Source organism: Pyrgilauda ruficollis, unplaced genomic scaffold (assembly GCF_017590135.1).
Source record: "Pyrgilauda ruficollis isolate IOZ18807 unplaced genomic scaffold, ASM1759013v1 scaffold24, whole genome shotgun sequence".
Classification (NCBI taxonomy): Eukaryota; Metazoa; Chordata; class Aves; order Passeriformes; family Passeridae; genus Pyrgilauda; species Pyrgilauda ruficollis.
Genome location: NW_024523648.1, coordinates 9,253,729 through 9,281,060, shown reverse-complemented (window position 1 = coordinate 9,281,060; position 27,332 = coordinate 9,253,729). Strand labels below are relative to the sequence as shown.

The window sequence follows — 27,332 nt, the reverse complement described above, 5'->3', positions numbered from 1 at the left end:
CAAACCACAGGTGCACTTGATATGCAGGAGAGCCAGTACAGCAGGTGTGATCACTGAGTGTACATTTACAGCCACAGAATGCATAATACCTTTTTTTGGCACTCTGTTTTGCAAAGGCTGCCCTTTCAGCAATCAGAAATGGATGAGCATGGACAGCAACAATCAGTTCACTTCTTCTGTGGCCCGAATTCAGTCGTCACTTTCTTCACTGCCCACCTAATATTATATCCTCCCTAGCACAAAATACCCCCTAACTATTCTTCTTGGCATTCAGGGCAGGTGTAAAGTTCGGCAATTTAATCTTTCAGTGGAACCTAACACCCCCAGTAGGTACTTCCAGTCAAATAAGCAATGACATTTTCATCTTTATTTTCGCAGTTTCAACAAACAAAAGATTTTAGAGCATTTTAAATGGTATAATTTGTATGGTTATTTTAAAGGAGGGGAAAATTACTCTGAACTGAGTCTAATAAGGAAAAAGAGATGTGAGATTTTTAGAGCACAAAATTAGTACATATTGTTTTCCCTCTGGTTGCTAAACTGTGTTTACATTTTCTTTCAATTTTGAAATTGATTGAGAATACTTCTGAAAGTCTGAAAGCTTCTTGTAGTTTGGTATGAAACTTTGACCACATCTCTTTTACAGTCTGAAGTCAAGAATAAAGAACTGAAGTTAGAGCAACTTAGTTCCAAAATTTCAGAACTCAAAGAACTGACCCATAGTCAAGAGCCTCCTGCAGATCTCCAGGTAAAATAAAGACATTGGTAACCACAGGTTGTGCTCAAATAACAAAAAAAACATTCTGAAATTTTTGTCTTTCCTACACCGCCTTTTTCTTTCAAGGTGACAGATGTAGCATTATTATTTATATGTAGCATAACTATTCTTTGTTCATATTTCTCTAGGTAACCTTGATTTTTTTTGCATCAACAGTATGTCATAAAGTAATTGAACATGAGGGTTGTAGGAGTATTTTTTAATAAATCAAAATAGAAGAAATAGTTTATAATGTAGCTGATAAGATATGAGACTACAGATATTCTCTACTCTGTGCAACATTAAGCTGTATGACACGTGAGTGCATGCACAGCTTGTTTCCTTGAAAGGATTATAAGGCAGTAAAATATGTTCATTTACTTTGTTACCCAAAAAGTATTCCTTAGTGGACTAGAATAAGGGCCCTGAACTAGCTCCTACAAAAAAAATGTAAAACAATGAACACAAAGGTGAGCTGTTAAACTTTGGCCAGATACTTATTTCTGTGTTCTAGGGCAGTCACAAAACCAAAGTATTATTTTGGCATTTTGATTTCAAACAGAAATTGGTGTTTGAGATTATTAACTTAATGTCAGAAATTTAAAAAAAATAAGATTACTTCTGTAATTTCCATGGGCAGGGATATTATCTTGATACATATCAGGTTTTAATGGAAGTTAATGTAACACTCAAACCTTGCCCACATTTTGGAATAGGCCGCCCAGGGAGGTTGTGGAGTCTCCCTCTCTAGAGAAGGAAAAAAACCCATCTGGATGTGTTTCTGTGTCACCTACTGTAGATGACCCTGCCTTGACAGGGAACTTGGACTAAGGAATCTACAGAGGTCCCTTCTATCACAAAGGATTCTGTGAATCTGATTTATATATAGTACCCTATTATGACTGATTAGATTTACTTCTATTAGTGATATGTGCTCAGGTAACATCTACTATAATTTTGCATATTTCTGACTTTGAACAGGTTAAGGGGCAAGATTCTACCTTATTTTTTGTACTGTCTTCAATTTTCACCTGCCTTATACTGAGATACTTTAAGCCTCAGTGCTCTTATGGCTCACTCCCAAACTGATATTTATTTTTATCGAGATGTTTGAGTGTAGGTCATGTTCTGTATATATGGCAAATTAGTAAAGGGGAAATACCAACTGTTTAATTTTTCAGAAATGAATAATAACTGCAATAGTTTGCAGTCTGGCTTTTTGTAAGTTAGTATCCCTCCTTTGGATTATTGTATACCTAAGACTTAATCCTGAACGGTTCTAATTTTGTAGGTATGTAAGTATCTCCAGTTAAAGTTGTAAAGAGAGTAAAATTTTCATTGTGTGCCACTCTCCTACCTTCCATTTTTTCAATAAGCATTTACCATCATAAACATTTTTATTGCCAAATGCCTTAATACATAACATTTTGGTTTTAGTTTATAGAATCGGATTTGAGGCAGAAGTTGGAACATGCCAAAGACATATCAGAGACAGCAAAAGAGACACTGAAAGATTTCACTACTCAGAAGATGCAGTTACAGAAGCTGATCGGTCAGATGACAGACTGGCTAACTCAAGTGGAAGAGACACTGTTAAGCTGTGCACGTAACCTGGATCCTGAAGCTCTAAATAAACTAAAGGTCAATGCCAAAGAAAATCAATATACTTTTCCTTATGCATTTTCCTTATGATCTTTGGGGATTTCTTTTTCCTGAGCTTTATACTTAATTTTCCTTTGATAAAAAATGCATATCTCCTGCACAGCTGCTAGAATATTAGCAAATAATACAGTGATAATTTTCAGGGAGTTGCACCAATGAACAAAAGTTCAGATTTATTAACTTTATAGAAACCTTTTAGAAAATTTTAATGAATAATAGGGTCTTGTGGCAAGAACTGATTTTGTTACATTGAACTCCTTAGTCATTACTCCAGCATGTTTGCAAGTGCATTGACTCCCTTTCACTAAGTTACGAAACTCACAGCACATCACAGTAAAAGACACTGGTCCAAATTCAATTTTAACACAAACTTCTATCTCAGTCATCAAATATAACAATTCTTTTCGCTACATCCAGGTGCTCTCTTTACTGGATGCAGTTATGGACATCATAACGTAACAAACCACATGGAGGTATTTAACTGTGAGCACAGTTAATATTGATATATTGGCCAATTCACATTTAATTTTTAGAAAATGTTTCTCTCAAGTTGTGTGCAAAGTCCCTCTTATTCAGAATTCCTGCCAAATACCAGTGTCATATTGCATCCCACATGTACCTTCAGACTTCGCTGAAAATACCTATTTCTATTCAATATGCTTTGAAATGTGTTTATTTATAAGAGAGTAATAAATCATGAGAAATAGCACTTTTCACATTTCTACAATGGCTCTTTATTTTCAAGGATTCATCTTACTTGGAAAATTTAGAAAACACGATCCAGTGCCTCTTCCCTTCATTGTGTCTGGGATGACTTACAGACCACAGGAGGAAAGAACATATGGCAGGAGCAGGAATGCTTGAGAAAAAGCCAGTTCTTTTGTTTCTTTATAAATATCATAATTATGTTGTAACTTCATTTTCAGGAAACACAAAAGGACCTTCAGCTTCAGCAAAGCAGCATCGACTCAACCCGGGAGACCCTCAACAGCCTCTGTCGCAAATACCATTCGGTAGAGCTGGAAGCTCTTGGTGGCACTGTCACTTTGTTAATAAAGAAGTATGAAGCTGTGAATCTGCTCTGTTCCAGAACACAGGCCAGGATGCAGGAGTCCTTGGAAAAACATTTCCTCTGTGAGTCCTCAGGCTGGTTCATATGAGTGAGCTGTTAGCCCACAGCCATGAGTCATTCTGGAGTCTGCCAGAGTTTCCAGTGACATCACTTGCAATTACAACTTTATTTTTGTATGGAGCCACTCAGAAAGTCTTGTTACCAAATGTTCATTGGATAACTGCTACGAAACAAAGCATTTTAGATAAACTCAACTCTAACCATGTAATATGCATGAAAATGCACCTTTCCTCACTATTAGGATTCACCTCTATCACTTAAATACACTTTATTTGCAATAAGGAGAGGTATATAACCAAATTGAGGTATTTATACTGTAAAAGCACCCATCTCAAGTCTTTCCTGAGTTCCCTGAATAGTCAGTGGAGAAAAGTAAGTAACTTTTAGTCTTATTTATTAAGATACTGATTTCAATTTTATCTAGCATGAAAATGGGACGTGTCATAAACTGAAATTGACTGTCAAGGGCAGCCTGGTAAGACTGTTCAAATTTGGATGTTTACAGTGGAAACATCAAGTTCCTTATGAAATTAATCCTACTCCCAAGGTTACTGAAGACAATTAGACTTGTTCTGTTAGCTTTTATACACTATTCCTGAAGGATAAAAGAATTGTTTGAAACAACTGTATAATATTGTGAATAATGCTGTATCTTAAAAACTATTCTCTTCTCTATACTTTTTTATTAAATAAGACTCTATGCAAGAATTCCAGGAATGGTTTTCTGGTGTGAAGGCTGCAGTAAAAGAATCATCTGACAGGTCTGGGGACAGCAAAGCCATAGAGGCAAAGCTACATGACTTGCAGGTATAGTGAACAAATTAAAATAAAACAAACAGTAATTAGCAATTTAGTATAGGAACCAATAATATCTGTAAAATAATTTGTAGATACTAACACAGTTGTTGGTTTTGTTTTTAAAAAGGTAATATAAGAATGGTTTGAGGTAGGAGAATGTACTGGAGAGGTAATACAGTGAAAACTGGTCCCTGTTCAGAGAGATCAGAATTTAATTTCTGGGAAGTTTATGTGTAACTATATATTCTTGTTTCTGTTTATTAATATTTTTCTTTTTTTTCTTTCTTTCTATTTATTTCCTTTTCCTATTTTTATAACACTTTTACTTATTCAATATTTCAGATTAATACTGGTATGTCAAAAATTGTATGTATATACTTTTGATGAGACAGAACATAAGTAGCAGATACCTATTGTAAGCAGCCCTAATTCCTGAAATGTGCAACATCTTCAAGAGATTATTAAACTTCCGAGAAAGCCATGACCACCTTGGGATCAAATAAAAAACTGAGTGCTGTGAATTGCAGCACCACTTAATAAAATTTTATTTGAAATATCTGCTTAGAAACTTTTCCACAGCTAAACGTGGCTGCCATCTTCTTGGAGAAATCTGACCACTTCTCATAGAAATATTACTTATCTTTAATTATCAAATCTTATGTGCTTAAACTATATTCTCTCATTGCACAGGGTGTGCTGGATTCTATTAGTGAAGGACAGAAAAAATTAGATGCTGCCTGCAAGGAAGGAGAAAGTTTATATGGTTGTTTACCCAAACCAGTCGTGAGCCATATTCAGGAGCAAATAGCAAAGTCTAACCAGAACTTCCAGGAATTTCTCATCCAGTGTCTGAATGACAAGAAGGCCCTGGAAGCTTGTGCCTCTCACCTGGGAAAGTGAGTAATACAAGTAGTCACAAATAGACTGCATGAAATGGTCTGGCTTCCAAAGTGCAGGGCAAAAAAGCAATATTATTTCCAGTTGCTCTAGTCCTGTTTGCTTTTTTCTTTGGAAGTATTTAAGAGAAATTGAAGTTCTCCGATAAGAAAAAAAAAAAATAAAATCAACAGGTCTTGCTCCAAAGGCATCCATTTGGTTAAAGGATGAGAGGTCATGATCATATATGCAGAAATGCTGTGTAGCTTGTGAAACTCCAAATCAGCAGTTGGGATTCCAGTAATTTAAATGCCATTTTCTGTACAGAAAATGTGTGATGAAGTTCATTTCTGCCCTTGGATTTGTAGATAGTATGCATTTTACATGTGCCTGTTCTGTTCCATTCCAAATGGACATATTTCCTAAGGAGCCAAGAAGAAAACACCCTTAAATTACTGCTTAGGTCTTCAATTTTAAGAGTTCAAATATTTTCAGATCTAACCAGATTCAAAACTGTTGCTAACTGGAAGCAAAGTTAGTGTGGCAGTAATGGGTAAAACAGCAGGAGAGAGGGTGTGCCTGCATGTGGAAAAAAAAAAAAGGTTTCAGACTTGGGGCCAAAACTTGTTTTCCTGAGTTGCTGAGCAGTCAATATTCCAGTTCTCTTCTGTAGGTGAAATTGAAAACACAGCACTTCAGGTGTTCTGCACATAAATGTTGACAAAAAGACCCCCACTTTTACCCATTGCTTGTTCTTAGACTAAATCATTAAGAAAATTTGAAAAAAGTTTTCTTTTGGTCTGCTTTTATTGGATCTAGTAATAAATAAAAGTACTGTCGCTTTAAATTTTGGAGGCTTGTGGTCTGCCTGTAGTTCCCATGATTTTGTTGAACATTTTTAGAGAGTTGCTGAATATTTTTAGACTAGTAGTCACCGTGGAATTATGTTTTGTGTACAACTCTTATTCTCGAAGCTTGAAATTGATACCCGGTCTTGTGGATATAAACTTCTTCCAACTTCACTCCACTTGAGAAGTATTTTTAAGAGAGTATTTATCTGCTCTGTAGCTTTGAAGATCAGTACAAGAAGCTTGCCCTGTGGATGCATGACATGGAAGAAAGAATAAGCACAGAAGCATTAGGAGAGAACAAACAGCTTGTTTCGGAGAAGAAAAAGGAGGTGCAAAAAGTGGAAAAGTTCCTGGAAGAGTTGCTGAACTCAAGGTATATTGAAAATACATTTTATAATACTCTCACTTTTTCCTCTACTAGGGCAGAAGTGAAATGAAATTGTTGGGCTAAAGTATGTTTTTGAAAGCTAGAGGAATGTGTTGAAAAATACTTTTTGAAAAGAGGCTGAATCCAGATACTTCAAGTTCTAATGAATTTCAACCAAATCCAATATTTGCTCTTGATAAATTAATAAAAGCTTGTCATACTTCATTGATAAATGGAAACTGAAAAATGTAATTTTTAAAAATAAAAGATAAAAATATTGCTTTCAAAAGCAATAGTGAAAATTACATTTACTATTATGTCCATTTAAAAATTTTCTTTGTGTCCTGTAACATTCAGATCCAACCAGGCTAGCAGAATCCCCTTCTCCATACAGCTTGCCTCATAAAGGAGCTCAAAAAGCATTCACATTAGCTGTGAAATCTTTCCAAAATTCAGACTTAACCAGTAGATGATGAAGTAATTGCCATTTTGAGTACACAGTTTTTTCAAATTCTCTTTTCATTATTGGATTGATGAAGGTAGAACAAAAATAGTAGTCAGTTTTCCAAGTCTCACAGCACCTTTAAAAGAAACACCCAGTCACTCACTGTAGCCTTGAGACTGATGCAAGACATTTTGGTTTGATGTAAATTCCTTCTAGTCATCAGGTATCAGGAAGGGTGATCAAGTAGATTGAGATTAACTGAGGCTGTATAAACCCAGTTTTAATCCCTTTTACTGACTCTTGTACTGAATCTGAGTCATTGTCTAATCCTGGAAAAAATGACCTTTCCATCATGCCTTCCTACTTGTCCAAGATTGCAAACTTCTTAGAAGCTTTAGCAGGTACGAAAGGGTTAGGGTTCATATAGAAATGGAAAGTTTGACTGCTGAAAAGAAAGCTAAGGTAGCTTTTAACTTAAATGTTTGTGATCATTCTGAGCACCAAAATTCTGCAAGAAATGGCACTGCACACAAGGAAAGATATTAATCAGTACATGCTGCTTATATCCTTTCAGTCTCTCTCCTAACAAATTTTTTCAGTTAACTGTGAACTCTTATCACTGGTGGAATAGGTGTAATGTCAGCACCATTCATAACCTCTGGCAATGGCTATAATACTTCATGTTTTCTGAAACTTTTTGTCTCATTATTTTCTTTCAGGGACTCTTTTGATCAGCTCTCCCAAATGGCACAGGCATTAAATGAAGAAGGCCATGGTGCAGGGAGAGAAGTACGTCTGGCTTCTCAACATCTCACCAGTTATCAAAACATGGTCAAAACTGTCAAGGAGAAGCTGAGGACATGTCAGCTTGCACTCCAAGAGCATCTCACTTTTGAGGAGGCACTGCAGAGTATGTGGTCATGGGTGAAAGAGGTTCAAGATAAACTGGCATCATCACAGAGCACTTTTGGAAGCAAAGCCACCCTGGAAAGACGATTGACACAAATTCAGGTAAAGAAAGATAGATAAAATAGATATTACACATCAAGATTAATACTGGGTGTGGGCCACTTCAGTGGGAAAGGTGTATTTTTATAATTTATTCTTTCAATGATTTTGAAGAAGAGGATCAGAATTCAAGGTTATCTTGAAAAATGGAGATGAGAAGTAGAAAAAACCAGGATGAAGATTAATGGAAACAGATGTCAGGTATTACATTTCATAAGAAATAATGAACTATGAAAATGTATATGCAGGTCCAAAAAGCTTTCTAATAGAGGGGAGACCTTGGAATAATTGACAGAGTCTCTCTGTCGTGGCTGTGGTATGTCTATCACAGGAGGTCTTCAGGAAGAGGTTAGATAAACAGCTAATAGGAAGGTCATTAAGAGATCTGCCATGGACTTTGCTGAGGCTTCTTCTAGCTATGAGGTGCCGTCTTACTGTGCAGTGCTTGACCTCCTCAGTATCTGCTGCAGGGTGAGCAGTGTTTTAGGTTGACCAATGCAATGAAAAATCTCTATAGATGTGAGAAAAACTACTGGATCACTTGCACATGACAAGGTACAGGTGCTTAGAAGAAAAGGTGTCTAGGAATTCCTACTGGATGTGACTGTTAAGGATGGATGAGCTCAGAGAAAATGGTGTTCACTGTTGAAAGAATAACAGCTCTCATTTCTCATCAGGTTAACATTTCAATTTTTTGACTTGTTTTTCCTCACAGGAGATCCTCTTACTCAAAGGTGACGGTGAAGTTAAGCTGAACATGGCCATTGGCAAAGGAGAACAGGCACTTAAAAGCAGCAATGAGGAAGGACAAAAAGTGATACAAACTGAGCTTCAGACGCTGAAGGATGTATGGAATGATGTCATCAGTACCTCAGTGAACTGGCAGAGGTAAGAATCCCTGGAAAACACAGGTCAGGCCCTGCCATCTTTGTTTATGAGAGTGGTGCCTTAGGGCATGTAGAAGAAGTACATTCATTCATTACTGGTATGTGAAGGGGAGTTTGCATTATCAGAGACAACCAAAATTGCCTGTAAAAAATACACAAAATTGCCTGGAAAAAAAAGATGAATTGACCCTATCAGATTAATTAAATTTCATATGAGATGGTACTTCACATTGATTTAAAAATTAATAAAAGTCATACCAATTCATACAGAGAAAAATCTAGAAAGCACTTTCTGAGTTTTTGAGCCTCTACTTGGGCAGGACCAAGAACATGTGACAGATATTTATCTACCTTTTCCATACATAACCCAGGAAAGGTTTCTCAATTCTGTTTTTCATTGTTTCTTCGATTAAAAAAAAAAAAATCCTAATATCAACTCTAAATAATCTTTCTTGCATATTAAGCTGATTTCATCTCAACTTGTGTGGAAATGGAAAGTTTTTCTTATTGCCTGTGTGAGAAAACTTTATACATCTGAAAGCCTCCATCATCTCTGTTCTAGGCAGGCTTATGTTTTTCAGTTTCTCTGTGGTAATACTTTCTGGGCCTCTATCACACCTATTTTGTTATTCAAGAGATTGAAGACTATCACCAGTTTGTCTACATTTTTTCTTAAAACAATTTTTCTTAAAAACCTGAAAGTGGTGTCACTTTCTTAGCTGCACCAACATTGCAGTTGTAATAGTATGTAGAAAATTATAGTGGGCTGTCTTAACAATGTCCCTCAAATTTCACCCAATTTTTATCATAAAATATTTTTTAGATTAGGTTAGACCATCGCATTTTGAGGGAAAATCTTGCCACACCCTTGTCTATCTGTTAGTCCACTGAAATCAGAATTACATTCCTCAGCATGAATCCCAAAGAGGTATGGTGATCTACTAGGAAAAGCAATATATAACAGAAGGGAATATATCTTATGAATTGTAAATGAGTCTATAGATAATGGGTTTGTTCTTTCAAAGCTTGCCAGAATATCTCTTAATTGACAGTAATTTCATAGGCTGCTGCATATTTTATTACTCTGATCATAAAAGAACTCCAGTAATGTTCCATATTTTACTTTGCTGAACAGACACTGAAATGTGCTTTTCATTAGTCTGAGGCAGATAGATTGCTCACGTAACCTGTAATAGGGAGGCAGCAATGTTGGTTGTACAAAGGGGCCCAAAAGCCACAGGAATTCTAAAATAACTTGGATGCAACTTGATATAGGAAACAAAAGCAAGATGAAGAAAAAGGGTGTCTTCTAAACATATTGTGCATGGCTACAGACAGTGTAACAATTACAGTATAAGCAGCCTCTTTTTCTTTTTTTTTTTTTTTTCCAAACTGTTTAAAAGTTCTCATCTGCACTTTGTTTCCTTTAATGTAAGCTGCCTAGATTCCATCATTAGCCAGTGGAATGACTATCTGGAAAGGAAAAACCAGCTGGAACAGTGGTTAGAGAATTTGGATCACAAAGTGGAACAGCCTTTAGAACCACAGATTGGTCTGAAGGAGAAGTTTGCTCAGCTGGACCATTTCCAGGCTATTGTTTCCGAGATAGAAGATCACTCAGGTGATTTACAGCAACTCATTGAAAAAGCTGTGGAACTATCTGAAAAAACGGGGGATGATTCCTTTGGAGATGCAGCTCAAGAAGAACTAAAAACACAGTTTAATGACATCACAACTGTAGCCAAGGTAAGATATGTATCTCCATTTCAAGTAAGTAAAATGTTTAGACATTTGTATATATAGCTAAAAACCTGAGTTTTTGTATTTTTCAGTAACTGAAGGATTGACTGTGAACAATCTTGCCTCTGGTATAGTTGAGTCTAATAAAAACTTTGTATATAATTTACTAAAATTTAATGGAATGCAAAAATGGTATTGAGAGTTGAAATTGCTGTGATTATGATTTTGGAAAAGTGAAGGCCATACATTTTGTTCCTAGTTCCTTATATACAAAACTATTTCTGATATTCTGACACATTTCTTTTCATCTAATTATTTTCATTCATTCCTAGCATTTTTTTATTTTTTCTTTACCTAGAAAGGGAAGAATAAAATGCCTCCCTGAGCAGGAAACATATTGTCAAAAAGATAAATCCTATTGTCAAAAAGATTTATGCCCATATTTTGTGGTGTTTCAAGCCACTAAGCACTGCACATGCTATACAGGTATTCTCGCTGGTTTCTAAGGAAAGAGATGTTAGCTCACTGAGACCTTCTGCCAACCAAATCATGAGAGTGAAACACCTTGCCTCCACACTCCCCTTGTACTGGTGCTACATTTTGGTGTGAGCAATGTACACAGGGATGCATGGTTTCCTTTCCTAAGAGTCTTTTGCTCCCCTAGGAGGCTGTTTTGGTTAGAGTCAGGTGCATGTGGACATTTTCTTAACCTGCTGCTGCATAAAATGAATTAAGGTATAAAGATCTTCTTTGTTTAGCTACTAACTATCCATTGTCTAGTTGACAATGACACATTCTGAGGGATTGTGATGATTATTTTCAGAGGGAACAGTGGGTCTTGTTAATCTAACTTATCTTTTTAATAGCATTTGTTGAGTGCTGAGTTACTCAAACTTTAAAATAACTGAGTTTAATTTGGAGGTGGTTTAGTTTGAAACTGGCTCCAAGACACTTCAATCTAGATTACAGCATCTACACAGGGGGTAAAAATCGATTTGATTAGCTCATTTCACTTTTGGTTAGTTTTGATAAACATTCATTAGTGCTAACTCAAAATAATGTAGCGACAAGTTTACTCAGTCAGACCAAAGGCAAACCTCAACCCCTGTACTCTTTCACTGTGTCACAGAAAGATAAACTGTCCCCACTCTAAGCTTACATTGAAAAGCTAAGATGAAGCCAGGAAGCAGCTGCTTCAGGCCGCTGTGTCAGGGAAAGCATCCTCCAGGACTGCAGGGTAGGTGGCTGGGGATAGCCACCACTTCTGATGTGATGGTCAAAATATGACTCAACACCAAAAGATCATTTTGCACTTTTAGACAGCCAAAGTTTTTGTGTGTGGTTTTCCTGTGGGACGTCTCCATAACTCTGCTTAGCATTTGTGGAGACTTGGTGCTTCTAAGTAAGAGCTGTGTTTCTGGCAGCAATGCTGCACCCTGGGAATGCTCATGGGTGATCTGCAAGAGCCTCTCCAGGGTGTATTGGGAAAAGCATGCCAGAGTGACACAGCTGCAACATTGATATCTACTAAACCATACATTAGACTTTTTTAAAATATATTTTACATCCATTTTCAGAAGGCTTCTGCTCCAGCAGAAAATCCTTGTCCAGACCAACCCAAACCAAACCTTTCCCAGTGTTTCTCAGTCTCTGTTCTGATGCCACAAGCTATACCCTATTCACTATTCAAATGCATGCTACGGAGTCAAACCAGCACTGCATGCTTAAAGCCAGCATAGTATTTAACTACTTTAATAGGATTTCTTTTTTTTTTTTCTTTCTTATCCGATTGATAGGAGAAAATGAGGAAAGTGGAAGATATCGTGAAAGATCATTTGCTTTATCTGGATGCTGTGCATGAATTCACAGACTGGCTTCATTCTGCAAAGGAAGAGCTTCACCGCTGGTCAGATGCATCTGGAGATACACCAACTATACAGAAAAAGCTGGCCAAAATCAATGTAAGTGAGCATTCATGATTTCTTCTGCAATTCAGACCCTATGCTTTAAGAAAAACTCAGTCAAACAGTTGTGGGGTCTTGCTTTTTTTTCTTTGAAATGGTGATTACATTTCAGTGAGATGAAAGCAAGCTTTCCAAGCTGTGCTTTGTTTTCGACTCCCTTCTCATATTAACAGATGGAGTAAAAGTATAATCAGACCTAAGTTAACCACGGCACACATGGAAACAATTTGCAAGAGCGGAAGCCCAGTGGCATCACAGAAGAATGTGGCTTAGCTGATTAATGAATACTTCTCTTTCCTCATCCCTAAATATGCTTTCTCCATGAGCAGAATTGTCTAAATCAGAGACAACCTTTCCCGCTTTGCATGAAATGGAGTTGTGTAAAGTAGCACAAGGATTGCTCTCCTGAAACATGGTAGAAATATGTGAGTTGCCTCCCTGTGTATACTCTCCTTAGCCTAGAACCTATTCTTAGCCATTTGAGTGCTTAAGAAATTTGCATATTCCTGAATGCAACACTGAAGCAGGCTGTTTGTTTTGCCCATGCCTGGTGTTTACATTCAGATATTCAAACTCTGCTCCTAAGCACAAGAGAGTGGCACAGTGAAATTAAATGCCAGGTGAAGATTCAGGATCTCCAAGATCAAATTACAGATTTTTGTACATTCTGGGGTAATTTTCAGTCTCCTTTGTGCTCAAACTCCTGATCTGTAAAACGGGAATGGGGGGAGTTAGCAGCATCTAGTTCATGAGATGAACAAGAGAAGAAATAACATGACTGTAGCATGCAGTGTTTGGGGTGGTATTTACACATTTTCCAGTTTCTTAAACTGAAAGATTCCCTTGTATGAGATGTGTGAGATTGAAATAATGATGCTGTAGATAGAATTTAGCTCTGAAAACAAAAACAAAACCGGATACTGAGAAAAAAACATGTTCAACCAATTCTGGCACATCACAGGTCACAAGCAGGCTGAAAACTGCAGTTCTGCTTCTGAGACTGCTGCGATCAGCTACACACCAGCATTTCTTACGCAAGAGATCCCAACAAAGTCTTTATGTTCCGCATCTCCTAAATAGTACTTTTCATATCTAAAACACGTTCATTCTTCCCGTCTTTCTCTCCAAAGCTGAAGCCAGTTTCAGAACTGCTGTTTAATCCCCACACTTGGGGGATTGTTGATTGGGTTTTACTCCCCCGGGTTCCCAGACCGCTGCCGTCAGGGAGCCGCGGCTCGGGACGGTGCGGGCACCGGGGACGGGACGGGAATGGGACAGGACGGGAACGGGACGGGAATGGAATGGGACGGGACGGGATGGGACGGGCCCCGCAGTCCGCAGCGGTGGCGCTGTGGCGGCGCCCGTGTTACCATGGCAATGTCTTCCCGCAGGAGCTGGTGGAGTCCCGGCAGAGCGGCGCGGGCCGGCTGAGCCGAGTGGAGGCGCTGGCTCCGGCCGCCAAGCGCGGCACGACGGCGGGCGGGTGCCAGCTGCTGGCGGCCGAGATGCAGGCGCTGCAGGCGGACTGGCGGCAGTGGGAGGAGAGCGCCCGGCGCAGCCAGGGCGGCCTGCGGGAGCTGCTCAGCCGCATGGCCCTGTCGGAGCGGGAGTTCGCGGCGCAGGCCGCGCGGCTGGAGGAGGCTGCGCAGCGGCTCGCAGGGCAGCTGGCCGCCTGGGCGCGGGGGCTGGCCCCCGCCGACAGCCGCAGCACGGACGCCGAGGTGGTGGAGAGCTGGCGCAAGGAGAAAGTAAGGGCATGTCTCTTTTCCTAGCAGCATTTCCGCTGTAGATGCGTGGTCGCCGCGGGCAGGAAACTTCCGCCAAGCGGGACTGTCCAGTGCATCGTAAAATCAGTACTTGCGGAAGGTATTTCTGTGAAAGCCCGACTTTCCAAACTCTTTGTGTTACTGTGATCACGGCGAGCGGTGTTGGCAGAACACGTCCCTCCCCTTGGCCTCTGCTGTACCAGGCTTAGCAAACGCTGCCCGGATTTTAGGTGTTAAACCCAGGGCTTGCCAGCCAAGGAGCTGGCACACCGCCTCTGGGTGCGCTTCCAAGTTGCTCAGTGGTTCGAGCCAGAGTAGCATTTGATGGAGGAAATGCGAAGCTTTTCCTAAAAGCCAAGTAAGAAACTGGTGTCATTAAAATTTGTCAGGAAGGTAATTGGCTTATACTTTCCTTTTCCTGAAATATCATCTATGTTATGCACGTTGAGATCTTGCCCAATAATAAAAGAAACTAATCTGGAAATGGGTCTAATTCCTAATGGCTTTGCTTTGGAGTGCAGTAGAATTGAGAGAAATAGAGGTTGTTTCTGTTCCTGATTGTCTCCTAGCAAAAGATTCCCTATGCATATATATCACAGCCCCTCTGTGTAAATATATACACATATTTGCAACAATCAAGATACATGTTTGTATCTCAACCACAATGAATCACGGATGCTGGTGAAAGATACAGAGTATTTCTGTTTCCCTATAGCCTTGTAGTAAAGCAGTTTCTGTAGAGGGGGAGAGGTGTGTATTGCCTACTTTCTGACCTCTTGACTGAAGTCATGTACAAAAAAGCCCCAGAACACCTTTTCTTTGAATTGAGATTATTAATCTTCTGAAGGGTCTGTGCCAAGTTATTTCTGTGGCTTCCTCTTTCACAGAATTCCTTGCATGGATTTATGAACCTGCATGCTTGAGTGCCATTGTGGGTCTGTAGGAGTAACAGAGAGGGCATTAAGATGAAGCAAATAATTGTACAAATATGCAAAGTGTTCCATATATATGTGTTTTTAAAAAGGAAAGGAAGACATGGGATTGTTATCAACACAGCAGGCATTTTTTATTTCATAAATGGAGAAGGATTAAACTCAATGGATGTTGCTTTTATTAGTAGTATGTATAATATGTATGTACTGTAGCTCTACATAAGAGCACTTTACTTAGATTAGACAGTTGTAAAGTTTGGCTGATGAGGAAGATGCAGGAGCATCTCATGACGTAACTATGCATAGCCCCACTAGGTAATTTTATTTATAGTTAGAAGAAATGTGACAGTAATATTCCCATTGTTGGACCCCAGGGAAAGGCCCTATTGTGAATGTAAAATAGCACTGCAGTTTCCTTTTCTGTTGTCTCGCAGTGATTCTGTTGCCATGTTAGCCAAGGCCACAAATTAAAAATGCATTTCCTAATTCGTAGAATTAGCAAGATCATTCTGCTACTCTGTTATACTGAAGCTCTGTTCCCTTAGGTATGTGCAGCATTAGAGCAACAGATTTTGCGCTTGGAATTTAGCAAATTATTTTTATAATTGTCAGATTCAATATTAAATCCAACTGGCTGCAACAGTGATATCACTGTATGGAAAAATGCCATAGTTAAATTTACCCTGCTTTGCAAGTTATTGCTCCTGTTTGTTAGTAGTCTATGCCTAAGGCTGTATGTAATCAGAATAACCTTTTAGTAGTTTTTGAGGTAGGTTATTTGAAACTGAAAAATTGTGCTGTCTTAAGAGATGCTTTATTTACATAAAAAAGGGTCTGTTAGCAATTCATTATGATGATTCCTGCCCTTGGCAATTTGTGGCATCCTGTGTTTAGGTAATGCCCATTGTAGTGTTATTTTTAATGCTTTTCAAAAGAGTGGTTTCAGTAGTTCAACTGTAAGTAAAGTAAGCAAAAAGTAGTTTAGGGGTTTTTTTTTTCTAAGCAGTATTGCTCTTACATAATTACTTAGTTCAAATGCTACTTTATATGGCATTGAAACAAGTGACTATTTCAAGTATCTGTTAATCATTATTGAAGAGATTTCTGGTGTATGAGTGGCTCAAAGAAGATAGTCCATAATATGATAATGAATAATGTAAACCAGGGGAGTCCTGAAAATCTGCTGCAGCAAAATATCATTTGTAGCTTTCCTGGACATTCAAATTTTGTGCAGAACTCTTTACAAAGTATATTTTTAATCATCCTGTTTTTAAAAATTCTGAATATGTATGTATTATATATATAAACATATATATATATAAATATATATGTGTGTATATATACACACACACACACACACATATATATGCATCTTCAGAAATGTGTTTGGAGGGAATATGTAACTCCCACTTCCAGGTCCTGTTCAAATCTGTCTTCACCTTCATATGATCTGTTTCTCAAGTTTTTATTGTAAGTTTCTTCCAGACTGGCACTTTAGCCAAACTATTCTATACATGCCAAATGCTCTGGTCTGCCTGCACTGCAGAACCTCTGCTGTTAGCCTGAGAGGAATGTCTGAAGAATTTAGTTCCTAGTGAGGCGAGGAGCCAAGTCTGCACAGCTCATTATGCTGGAGTAGCTGGCAGGATTCTGCAGTGGAGATGCTGTGGACATCATCAAGCACTGTTTTTGTTGGAGTATTTATCACACCTCTCCCTGTGACGCAAGCCAAGCCAACAAAATCTCTTTTTTTGTTTTGTTGGCTTAACTGTCTCCAAGGCAAGAACTGTTCCAGTGCATCAATGACAGGCAGTAACCCAGTTACTCTGTCATGATTGTGAGCAGCTGTACTTTTAAATTATGAAGTTATATGTGAAAAGAGTTGAAACAAATCTGTTTAAAACTTTGTGCATAAATCAACTTTCTGGACACAGCTCAAAAAAATTTTAATTGAACCTGTTAAACTCAAGTCAACAGGATAATTATATTTATATAAACACATATAATTTGCTATTCTCCAAATGTATGTACTTTTATGTGTGTACAGCTAACTGACAATACTATTGCTCACTTATTATAATGAAATTAATATGTTAAAATGGGCTTCAAGAACATTTTGAGCTAAGGAAGTTGAGGCATCCAGAAATTTGGTCTCTAGAAGCTCATAATTTCAAATAAGGTACTGTAGACTTGACTGCTAAAATAGTCTTGAAAATAAACATATAGGTCTTAAAAAAGTTAAATTAAACTCTGATAAATTTTGATTAAAAGGTTGTGGGGTTTTTTTTATATTTACTCACCAATATTTTTCATTTTTTTTTAAACAGGAAACATTGGATGCTCTAGTAAAGTCTGAACAAATGACAGATGAGATCAAAACTCAGTTGAATGATCTTTGTAGATTTTCCAGGGATTTAAGTACTCATTCTTCAAAAGTTTCAGGGTTGATTAAGGAGTATAACAGGTACGCATTCATCTTGTTTAGAGTTTATCTCATGTGTGTGTGTGGAGGGGATGATGAGCTGTCTTTAAGGGAACCATTAATTAGAATTTTAGAACTAGAAACAGACATATGCAATAGTTAGAATCATTATTTTGATTTTGGTATCAACAAAAGTGATTCAAAGTAGCAATTTGATTTTTTTGAATTTTTTTTTCTTAAAGCCAGGCTATGCCACTAAACTCAGCTGAAACTAAATATACATCTACACCTGATGTATTATAGGAGTCCTTGTAAAAATGTGAGGTAGCAGTATGTCTTATTTGTCTGAAGGAAAACAAGCCGTACCAGCTAGTTCAGATATTTTTCTTGATTTTGTCCTTCATATTATTCTTCTTTGTTTAGTTGGTTTATTGAAGCAGGAACTAGCTAGGGAAGGTAGCATTTGCTTGCTTCCTTTCTCTCAAGTCACTCTGAGTTACTTTGGAGTATGGCACCTGCATTTCAGACAGAAGGGTCTGTTGTTTTTTGCAGGAGATTACAGCTTCTGACTTCTGTAGCTGCAGGAGGATGTGATTACTCAGATTGATCCTTTGTAACCTTGTGGACTTAACAGAGCCACAGAAGGCAGAATTTTATTCGCTGTAGTCCTGCGCCCTCTCCCTAGAGAGAGAAGGAGGCTTGCAGAATACATTGATGCTTAGGTGCACTGAGTCACTCTGTGGAAACACTTGTACCTGTCATATCTGTGACAGCTATGTCCCAATTTACATGCTTCACTTTTGAGAACTGAAAGCTTCTAATGGATTTCCTGGTGCCTCAGTTAAGTGCATAAATTTGGTAGGAGGAATCCAGGTTAACCTACCCTTACCATTGTGTTTCAGAGAACAAAATAATAGCATTGTCACCTAACAGAGTCCTGCCTTTCCTCCCTCCCTCCCTCCCTTGCTTTTTTTCTTCTTCCCTGATGTGATAAACCCAGCCTCTGCCTGCAAGCTTCAAAAGGATGTCAGAGCAAAGAGCAGATCTTGCAGCAGAGATTTCGGACAGCTTTCAGGGACTTTCAGCAGTGGCTGGTCAATGCAAGAGTCACCACTGCCAAGTGTTTTGACGTGCCTCAAAACATCAGTGAAGCTTCAGCAAGTCTGCAGAAAATACAGGTAACTTTATAGCAGTAATATACTAGTCTAAGGGAGACCAAATCAATTTCATGTACAGTTCAGATTTATTTCTTTGATTAATTACTGCTTTTGTTAATGTTGTTATTGTTAACACTAAAGGTGACTCATTGCCAAGAAATAAACACTTCATTGTTTTTTTCTATTTTGTTTAATTTAATTATTGGGCTACAGTTTGTAAGTAGTTATGTCTCACAATAGTTTTCCTTGCCTGTTTCTTTTTTACAATGGGAGAAAAATGTGTTTTAGGTGGGAGAGTACTGTAAAATAAGAATGATACCAAAACCGAGTCTTAGTACCTGGAGTTATTTCACAATTAAGTGAATACTTTTCATCATGTATGAAAGTGGAGCCCTTATGGTGCAAGAGTAGAGTTAAATTATATGCAGTGTGAGTTGGCATTTAAAAAGAATATTTTCTACATAAAACTAAAAGAAGCCCAAACAATTCTGTGGAAAGGAATGACAGTTGAAAGTATATTTTAATAAACCAAATGAAAGAAAGTTCTTTTATTAATAGAACATAGCTATAATTTTAGCTAACAAAATGAGAATTATTTAATGAGGATGTTATACCTTTAGTTAGACAGTGTAACAGAAGAAATTCATAACTGTTTCTCAGAAAACACCAAAAGCGAAATCACCTCTTCCTCATTTTGGTATATTCTCTTTTGTTTGCTTAAAGAGTTTACTTAAAAGCCCAAATAATGCTGTCTTGATATATCAAATATTTGACTGCATTATGTTGAGAATATCTTCAGAACAGGAAAAAGTCCTGGTAATTTTTTACATTAAATGTAAATGTTTTAGCAAGGCTGGGGTTTTTTTCAACAGTGGGTTTCTTTTTTTTTAATCATTACAACTCTCTCATAATGTAAGGTCATACCTTGTTCTCCTTCTCTGTGAAAGCTGCATTAGATGAAATAAACTTTTTTTGGACTGCTTTAGGACTTCTAAAGATGTCTTGCTAACCTGTATAAACCTAAAATTTTGTTGTTCTTGAAAGTTAATATTCTGTTAGCACATTTTACATCATTAAATCACCAATATCTTTCATTTTAATGTAGCCAGAATTTATAGTCCAAGCATCTCAAAGTTAACAGACCCTTTGCATTCTCCACTAAGACCTCTAGTGTAACACAGAATCAGAACCTGACCTAATAATTTTGGTATCAAGCCTGTTACTCCTGAGCATGGGTGTAACTTAATGATTATGTGTATTACATAATCACGATAATAACAGCTTAAAATATTTCCATATAAGACTACTAAATTTCTTTGAGTCCTTAATGCTTACAGAGTTTTTCAATAAGTTGCAAAGAGATTATCCCAATAAATTGGAATTGAATAATCTGTCTGTTTTGTTACATTTCTGTATAATTTTTGTACCTGCATTTTTCTACACACTTCTTACACACCAGCACTGTGCAAGATTTCTGTGAAGACCAATACTTCTAAACAGGGAAAGTAAATTAAGGATACAGAGGCATAAATCACACAGGTTGGACATTGGTCAGGTTGTGAGCATCAGCCCACACCACCACATGCTCATGGCAAGTCCAGCAGAGCTGGAGCTTGCCCGTGGGCAGGGGTTTGGTCCAGTGTGTGCCTCTGAGGGGGCCCCTGTGTTATCTCTGTTAGAATAATGGTTCCCTGAAATGAAACTTTTATCACTTTTTGTACTAGGGATATTTAAGGGAATATATTACCCAACTAAATCAGTAGTAATTGTCTCATGAAGTTCAGAAAATACAGGTAATCCTAGAGTCTTAATATATGTATTATACAGACACTTTCATTTCTGGATCAAGTGGCTTTTATCTGTAACTCCCATCAATTCAAACAATATTGAATTGAATTTACTGAAAATACATCAGCATGTTTACAAGCAGAAACAGTAAACTCTCATCAGTGATAAATTTTCTAGCAGCTTGACTTTATTGGGACTCAAAGTTCACAAGTTAGCTTTTTTTATTACTATTTTTAGGAGTTCTTATCAGAAAGTGAGAATGGGCAACAAAAGCTAAACCTGGTGGCATCCAAAGGAGAACTACTGTGCTCTGTTTTACCGAAGGAAAAGGCTGAAGTTATCCAGGACAAATCTGCTGCTGCTAAAGAAGACTGGAAAAATTTCATCACCACGCTCCACCAGAAGAAATCTGCATTGGAGGTATTGAACCAGTCACAGTGAGGAAAGACTGGATCTAACTTTCCTCTTTGCTTCTGTTTCAAACAGCACAGTTTAGATGTTGTATATGTCTGTGAGTGCTTACTATGTGACAGAACTAAGAAATAGATGCTTTCAAGAAGTGTTATTCTTCTGCTTGCATTTTACTTTTGTTTACTTCTGCTATCTTTATGACCTGATTTCACTTTAATGTGGTGTTTCATGCAGAAGGGTGTTGTTCAGAATCAAAGACAGCAGTTCCTGAAATTAATTAGTCTCATCAAATGTACTGGGTTTCTAAAGCATATTTTCTTTCTGAAAAATGGTTTTAGTACAGGTTTCTGACACAGCTGCTTATTGAATAGTCCCAGTAGAGGATGTAAATGTTGTTTCTCTTACTGCAAATAGGTGAAATGTACTTATTTAATTGAGCAACTTTTTAAGTAAATGCAAGTGCATTTCTCTGTTCAGAACTCACAAATCAGCCAATAGGTGGTGAATATCTTAAAATTATGAACTTTTTAAGGTCATAGGTTTTAAGGTCAAAATGTCTCATCTGAAATTCCCTGCATAGAATAGGAGAATTAAAGTTCCTAGGCATTCTTGTTTCAAACCAATGCTGCCTAGACAAGTGAGAAAAAGTTTAAATACACTTAATGCATTATGTAGGAAAGCATTTCAAAGAAAATTCTCCGGTAGCAAGGACTTAGCTTTCTTCATCTCAGGGTTGCCATGGAAAGAGGATGTTCCCAGAGGCTAGTCTTTTTGTGTCAAGCATTTTTCAGTCTCGCAGGCTTAATTTTTCATTCAGATGTTTAGGTAAATGATACGGGTGTAGCTGAAAAAAAAATTAAATATGTCTGGGGGAAAAATACATTAAAATAACTAGGGCATAAGAGCTATGCTGTTCAGGTTTATATTCCACATGAATTATTTTAGGTGCTCTTTTATTAAATAATGCAGAATAAGCCTGCAAGAAAAGCATGCAGGCCTAGAAGGAATGCCTTTGTATGCATTTAATGCACTTTCTTATGACCAAAATTTTACTCTATAAAAAGAATACAACCAGAAGTGTTCCCCAGGATTGGGTTGAATTTAGAGATTACCTAGAAACATTGGCAGCCCATTTAAGGAGGGCTTAATGTCAGTGACTGAAGTCAGATATTAGACAACTCATATCCCAAATTAGCCTTTATTCACACTGCCTTAGTTACGTGAATTAGGATTAGGTTAAGTCAAGTCTCATAACATCTGTAAAGCTTTACAATCAAAAGAAATTTGCTTCAGCCTCCCCTCAGCTGTGTTGCTTCTATTTTCCTTTTTAAAAGTGTGCCCTATCAAACTTTTTTGGTGTCTGTGGGATAGGAACAGGCAGAGCTGATGTAATTTATTTGAAGAGTTGTGTATAATTTGCCTACAGTTACATATCCTTTTTGTGTGCCTGATTTGTGTGTTGTGAATTAGTTATGTCTAGTGCACTGGGACTATTCACAGAAATTTGCATGCCTTCCTAGAGCTTAAAGATCCAAATGAAGGATTTTGAAGCAACTGCTGAGCCTCTGCAGGAGTGGCTGACCACAACTGAGAAGACAGTGCAAGGAAGTAGCAGTCGGCTCCATGATCTTCCTTCCAAGAGGAGAGAACAGCAAAAGCTGCAGGTAATTTATAAGGGCTCTTAACACAGCTAGACCTTCCTGTTCCATTCTCCTGACCTCACTGGTTACTTACAAAGGCTTAATCATTCTAGCATCCTGACCTCTAAGTAAGATGGGAACTGTTTTTGAGGTTTGCTGTTGATGATCCTTGTTCCATCAAGTTTTGCATCTCCACATTTCTTATGACATGCTGCTCCATTGCTGTAACCGTATGGTGTGCCTTTCTCAGCAAGCTTGCCATATGTCACTTCTACTTTTCATGGCACCTTCATGCTTCTCTGTCTCCTGCTTTCTTGCACCCACTCTTATTATTACTGTGCTTGTGCTTTACAGTCTGTCCTTGAGGAAATAAGCTGCCACGAGCATCAGCTCAACAGGCTAAAAGAGAAAGCTCAGCAGCTGTGGGAAGAACAAGCTGTCAGCAAAAGCTTTATGCGCAGAGTGTCTCAGTTGTCTTCTCAGTATCTTACTCTAAGCAATCTGACAAAGGTAATGCATCCAATGTATGTGCTCCTAAGAAACTCCTGTGATGTATGTGGGGAAAAATAAAGACTGAAATGTGAAACACTGCAGTTGTCTTGCTTGCCTGCTCTGTGATATGTCTGAGTTATTCTGTCTTTCACATTGACTTATAGGAGTGGAGAGTAAAGACTGTCAACAAAATGTAACTGTGATTTTATTATTATTATTTTCATTATTTTAAAGTGTACTGATTAAGTAAATCCCACCTGATTATACAGTAATCAGACTTGATTTTGATTCTTTCAAGCACTGAAGGCAGTTTTGTAAGTGGCATCTGAAAGAAGTATTTTTCAAAAATTAGCAGAGGTGGAGTTTTTTCTAGAAAATACAGGATGCAGACAAATTATTTTGTCTTATCCTAAAATGATGATTAGTGGCATTGTAACTATTTTCACCTAAAAGTAATAGGTTGGTCTTCCAAAAAAAATTTACCTCTTTAGCTGCTTTTGAATGTTCAAGGGGAGGCATAGGCCAGATTTTAAACCATCAAACCAAGAACTGAGAGTTTAACATAACTCTTTTTTTGAGCTTCACACACTTCACCAATTAACAGTTCTACCATCTCTCTAGTGGAGATAGATAAGAAAACCTCCATGTTAAGACTGTTATTCTTCTCAAAGTCCATGTCATGAAGAAGGCTTGATATAGGCTTACAGTTGCTACAGTAACTAGAATGATTAAGGATATAGGAAATATGTTTTGGAATAACAATTCAATTCAGAAAGTATTTGTGTTTAAGGGATTGCTACTTTGGCAATTCCTACTCTTTCTGTAGAAGTAACAATTATAAAGCATATCTTTGACTTACTGAAAATGATTGTGTGCATGGCCATAAGAAATTTTCATGTCTGCAAAATGAGAAAGTGAAAAATGAATGAGTTACTAACACAGGCTTATGTGAGCAGAACTTGTAGGAGAGGTCAGGATGAGCAGGAGTCATCTGTGGTGCAGGATACTTATGGTCCAGCCTGTTAGAGAAACCCTGAACCCTTTTGGATAGCCATGGATGGTGGGAAAGATCCCTCTCAGTAATTTCCAAAGCCTGTTACATTGTCTTGACTTTAGTTCTCTGTCACAGTGGAAAAAAACACACTCTGCCCTGTATTCTTGTTTACATTAAACCTTTTTGCAATTTAACTTCATCATTTGTTTTTGATTTGTATGAGTGTCAGTGATTTTTCAGAAGAGTGGTTTTACCAGTGAGAGTCATTGAGGAAAACAGGTCTTTTCCAAATACCAACAAAACAATATTGCTGCAGTGGGGTAGCTTCTCAGGCTTAAATCTGTCATTGTGCTGGCCAATTTCACAAGTTAGCTTCCATTGCAACACTGACGTGGAGCTTAGATATGATTTACTAGATGTTTAAGAAAAAATGAAACCAGAAAACCGCAGCCTTAGATTTAGAAAATAAAAAATTACATTTGTGAGATTTTCATTTGTATTTTATGTTTGGACGATTCATTTGTGTGTGAATGCAAAATCCATTCCATGCTTAAGTGTACTTGTAATTATCACTGTATGAAGCAAACTTCTTTGTATAATTTATGAGACCCATTCTAAAGTCCATGAGTTGGTGTGGGGAATAGGCCATCCTTTAAATAGCTGTTGGTGCTAATTGCTGTATGAATTGCAGGAGAAAGTTTCCAGAATGGATAGGATTGTAGCAGAGCACCAGCAATTCTCACAGAGTATCAAGGACCTCCAGGACTGGGTTGCTGATGCAGTTCACATGCTGGATTCCTACTGTCATCCTACTGCAGACAAGAGTGTTCTGGACAGCCGGATGTTAAAACTGGAGGTATGGGAACAAGAGTCCAAAACCTGCTCTTTCTAGATCTATATGAAGAATACAACTATAGGATACTTAGTTGTTGAATATTAGTCTAATAACTGTTGTTCAGATGCTGATTTTCAGTTTACTCAAAAGTAAATCTTTTTGTAGCAGAAAGAGCTCATTATTAGAACTTTTCTCTAAGTAGATAAGGACCTTAATGACATGGACAACATGGACAGCATATATGAAAGTCCTTGAAGTACTCAAAAGATGTGTGGCTGATAAAGGTTAAATGGAAGAAGTAGGGTAGTCACTTCTGTTAGTTTAGTATATTTCAATGCATATTCCTAGATCTTACAAGTGATACAGTTGATTCAGCAAATCTTTTCCTATAATTGTTTGCTTTTAAAATTGTGACAACAGTTAAGAAAATAGCATCTGTTGATAACAGAACACAATAATGTTAAAGAGCACTATTTAGCAGACAATATTTTCATTTTATTGATGTTTTGGATTCTGAGCCAAAGAACTTCAAAATTACAAGGCTAGGTCAAAAAGCAAAAGATTGTAGCATAATACTAAAATTATGTTTTGGCTTTTGTTCATTGAATCTTTTGGGTTCATGTTTTCAGGCTTTTCATGACTACATAGTGTTAGAAACTGTGAGTTTGCAACTGCACAGCTCCAGGAGCTGAAGTCCCTAGGCTGACATTGATGACAGACATTATTTGTTGATACCTTCATTTTGCAAATATATCCTGGAGTGGTAGAACTGTATTTCAGCCCTGTAGAAGAGCTTTGTCATTACATCTTGTTGTCTCCATGAATGAATCCTCCTGTTTTCCATCTAAATGATGTTTCCTTTGGAATGTCAGCCTTTTCACTGAACAGTACCTTTTCTGATATACTCTAAGTATCTGCACAGATTCCACAAAAATTTTCCTGTTAATTAAGGGGTTTTTTAATAGCCTGAATCTGCTCATTGAAAGTCACTTTTTTTTGTGAAGCCGAGCTGTGAAACCCACTGACCATCTTCCAGTTCACTACAAGCTGATGATCAGGTCATGTTCCTTTAAAGCTAGTTATAATATTCATGTCCAGGTAATGATAAAAATAAAATATATCCACTCACTTCTTAGGGCCTGCTAGCAGTGAAACAAGAAAAAGAAGTCCAAATGAAAATTGTTCTGACAAGAGGAGAATCTGTTCTGCAAAATACTTCTCTGGAGGGAGTACCAGTCATTGAAGGCCAACTGCAAAATCTGAAGGACAGCTGGGCTTCTCTTCTGTCTACTTGTATCCAGTGCAAGAGGTAAAAAGGGAGTGAGGTCCAGAATGATGCTTAGTACAAAGCACTGTCAAAGCTTTTGAAAAGTAATTTTATTACTTCAAGAGTCAAATTCATGTAAAATGATTACATATGCCAAACACTTTGGGTCTAGAAGTTGTGATATATTAATTTGTAGTAGAAGAAGGGGAGGAAACTGTGAGAGATCTAAGCTTTATTAACACTTAATGTCAATGTACTCTTAAAATTGTATTCCGTGTTCATAATCTTGAATATTTTACTTTGTGTTGCACTTGATGCTTTGAAACCTTATCAGAAATGAGATTTTTTCATGGACATTCATGTTTGCTCTTTCAAGATCCTGCCTGCTTTTCCACTTGCTACTTTTCCAAAGAACATACTGTAAATTTTAGTGTCCAACAGTGTTGCTCCTAGTGATAGAATAAAGAAATATAAAGAAAAAAATGGAGATTTCTTTGGTGGAGCATCAATAGTTGCAAATATTTCAAGTTAAAGAAACAAGGGTAATTAAACATTAAAATGCAGCAACTTGTGAATGTAGGTAAAGGGGTAGAAAATTTCTGATTCTGGATCTTATGCTTCAGTTGCAATTCATTTACTAAATCTAGAACATGTCAGCTACATAAATTACAGATTTGCTTAATATTCCAGTTTTGGAAAACTTAATTTCTCTTTGTTAGTCAAACAGTGTTGCTAGTTAAAACCTGTAGGATTTTAACAGATTGCTTATCTTGTGATGTATCTCTCTCATAAATATATTCTAGAATATTTGTGTATGACTACATCTCACTGCTCAAATAGCATGAGAATTATCACTATCACAAAAAATATGTTTTTTAATTACAGTCAACTTGAAGGAGCTCTCTCCAAATGGACGAGTTACCAGGAAGATGTTAATCAGTTTTCCAGATGGATGGACAAAGTAGAAACAAGTATGAATGCTTCTGAAAGGCAATATGCTGAATTGAGGGAAAAAACAGCTGCCCTCAGCAAAGCAAAGGTGTGTTTGATTTACCACAAACCATCAGCAAGTACATAACACCTTAGAGGCAATAAACCAAGCTGTCTAACTGCAAGATTAATCTGTAGTCTTGTTTTAATG

General features: G+C 37.4%; 1 protein-coding gene across 9 annotated transcripts in view; it reads left to right on the top strand.

The window, feature by feature from the left end:
* SYNE1 (spectrin repeat containing nuclear envelope protein 1) overlaps positions 1-27,332 on the top strand; it is a 288,954-nt gene that overhangs the window by 125,845 nt on the left and 135,777 nt on the right. For all 9 annotated transcript variants that reach the window (XM_041470094.1, XM_041470095.1, XM_041470092.1 and 6 more), the window contains 19 exons: positions 647-748; positions 2,195-2,398; positions 3,346-3,553; positions 4,246-4,358; positions 5,040-5,245; positions 6,294-6,449; positions 7,608-7,899; positions 8,612-8,784; positions 10,220-10,529; positions 12,320-12,484; positions 13,879-14,235; positions 17,513-17,649; positions 18,608-18,785; positions 20,790-20,972; positions 22,484-22,627; positions 22,958-23,113; positions 24,781-24,945; positions 26,061-26,233; positions 27,077-27,230. In XM_041470094.1, the coding sequence (XP_041326028.1) occupies positions 647-748; positions 2,195-2,398; positions 3,346-3,553; positions 4,246-4,358; positions 5,040-5,245; positions 6,294-6,449; positions 7,608-7,899; positions 8,612-8,784; positions 10,220-10,529; positions 12,320-12,484; positions 13,879-14,235; positions 17,513-17,649; positions 18,608-18,785; positions 20,790-20,972; positions 22,484-22,627; positions 22,958-23,113; positions 24,781-24,945; positions 26,061-26,233; positions 27,077-27,230 (3,576 nt within the window). The remainder of the gene's footprint in view (positions 1-646; positions 749-2,194; positions 2,399-3,345; positions 3,554-4,245; positions 4,359-5,039; positions 5,246-6,293; positions 6,450-7,607; positions 7,900-8,611; positions 8,785-10,219; positions 10,530-12,319; positions 12,485-13,878; positions 14,236-17,512; positions 17,650-18,607; positions 18,786-20,789; positions 20,973-22,483; positions 22,628-22,957; positions 23,114-24,780; positions 24,946-26,060; positions 26,234-27,076; positions 27,231-27,332) is intronic.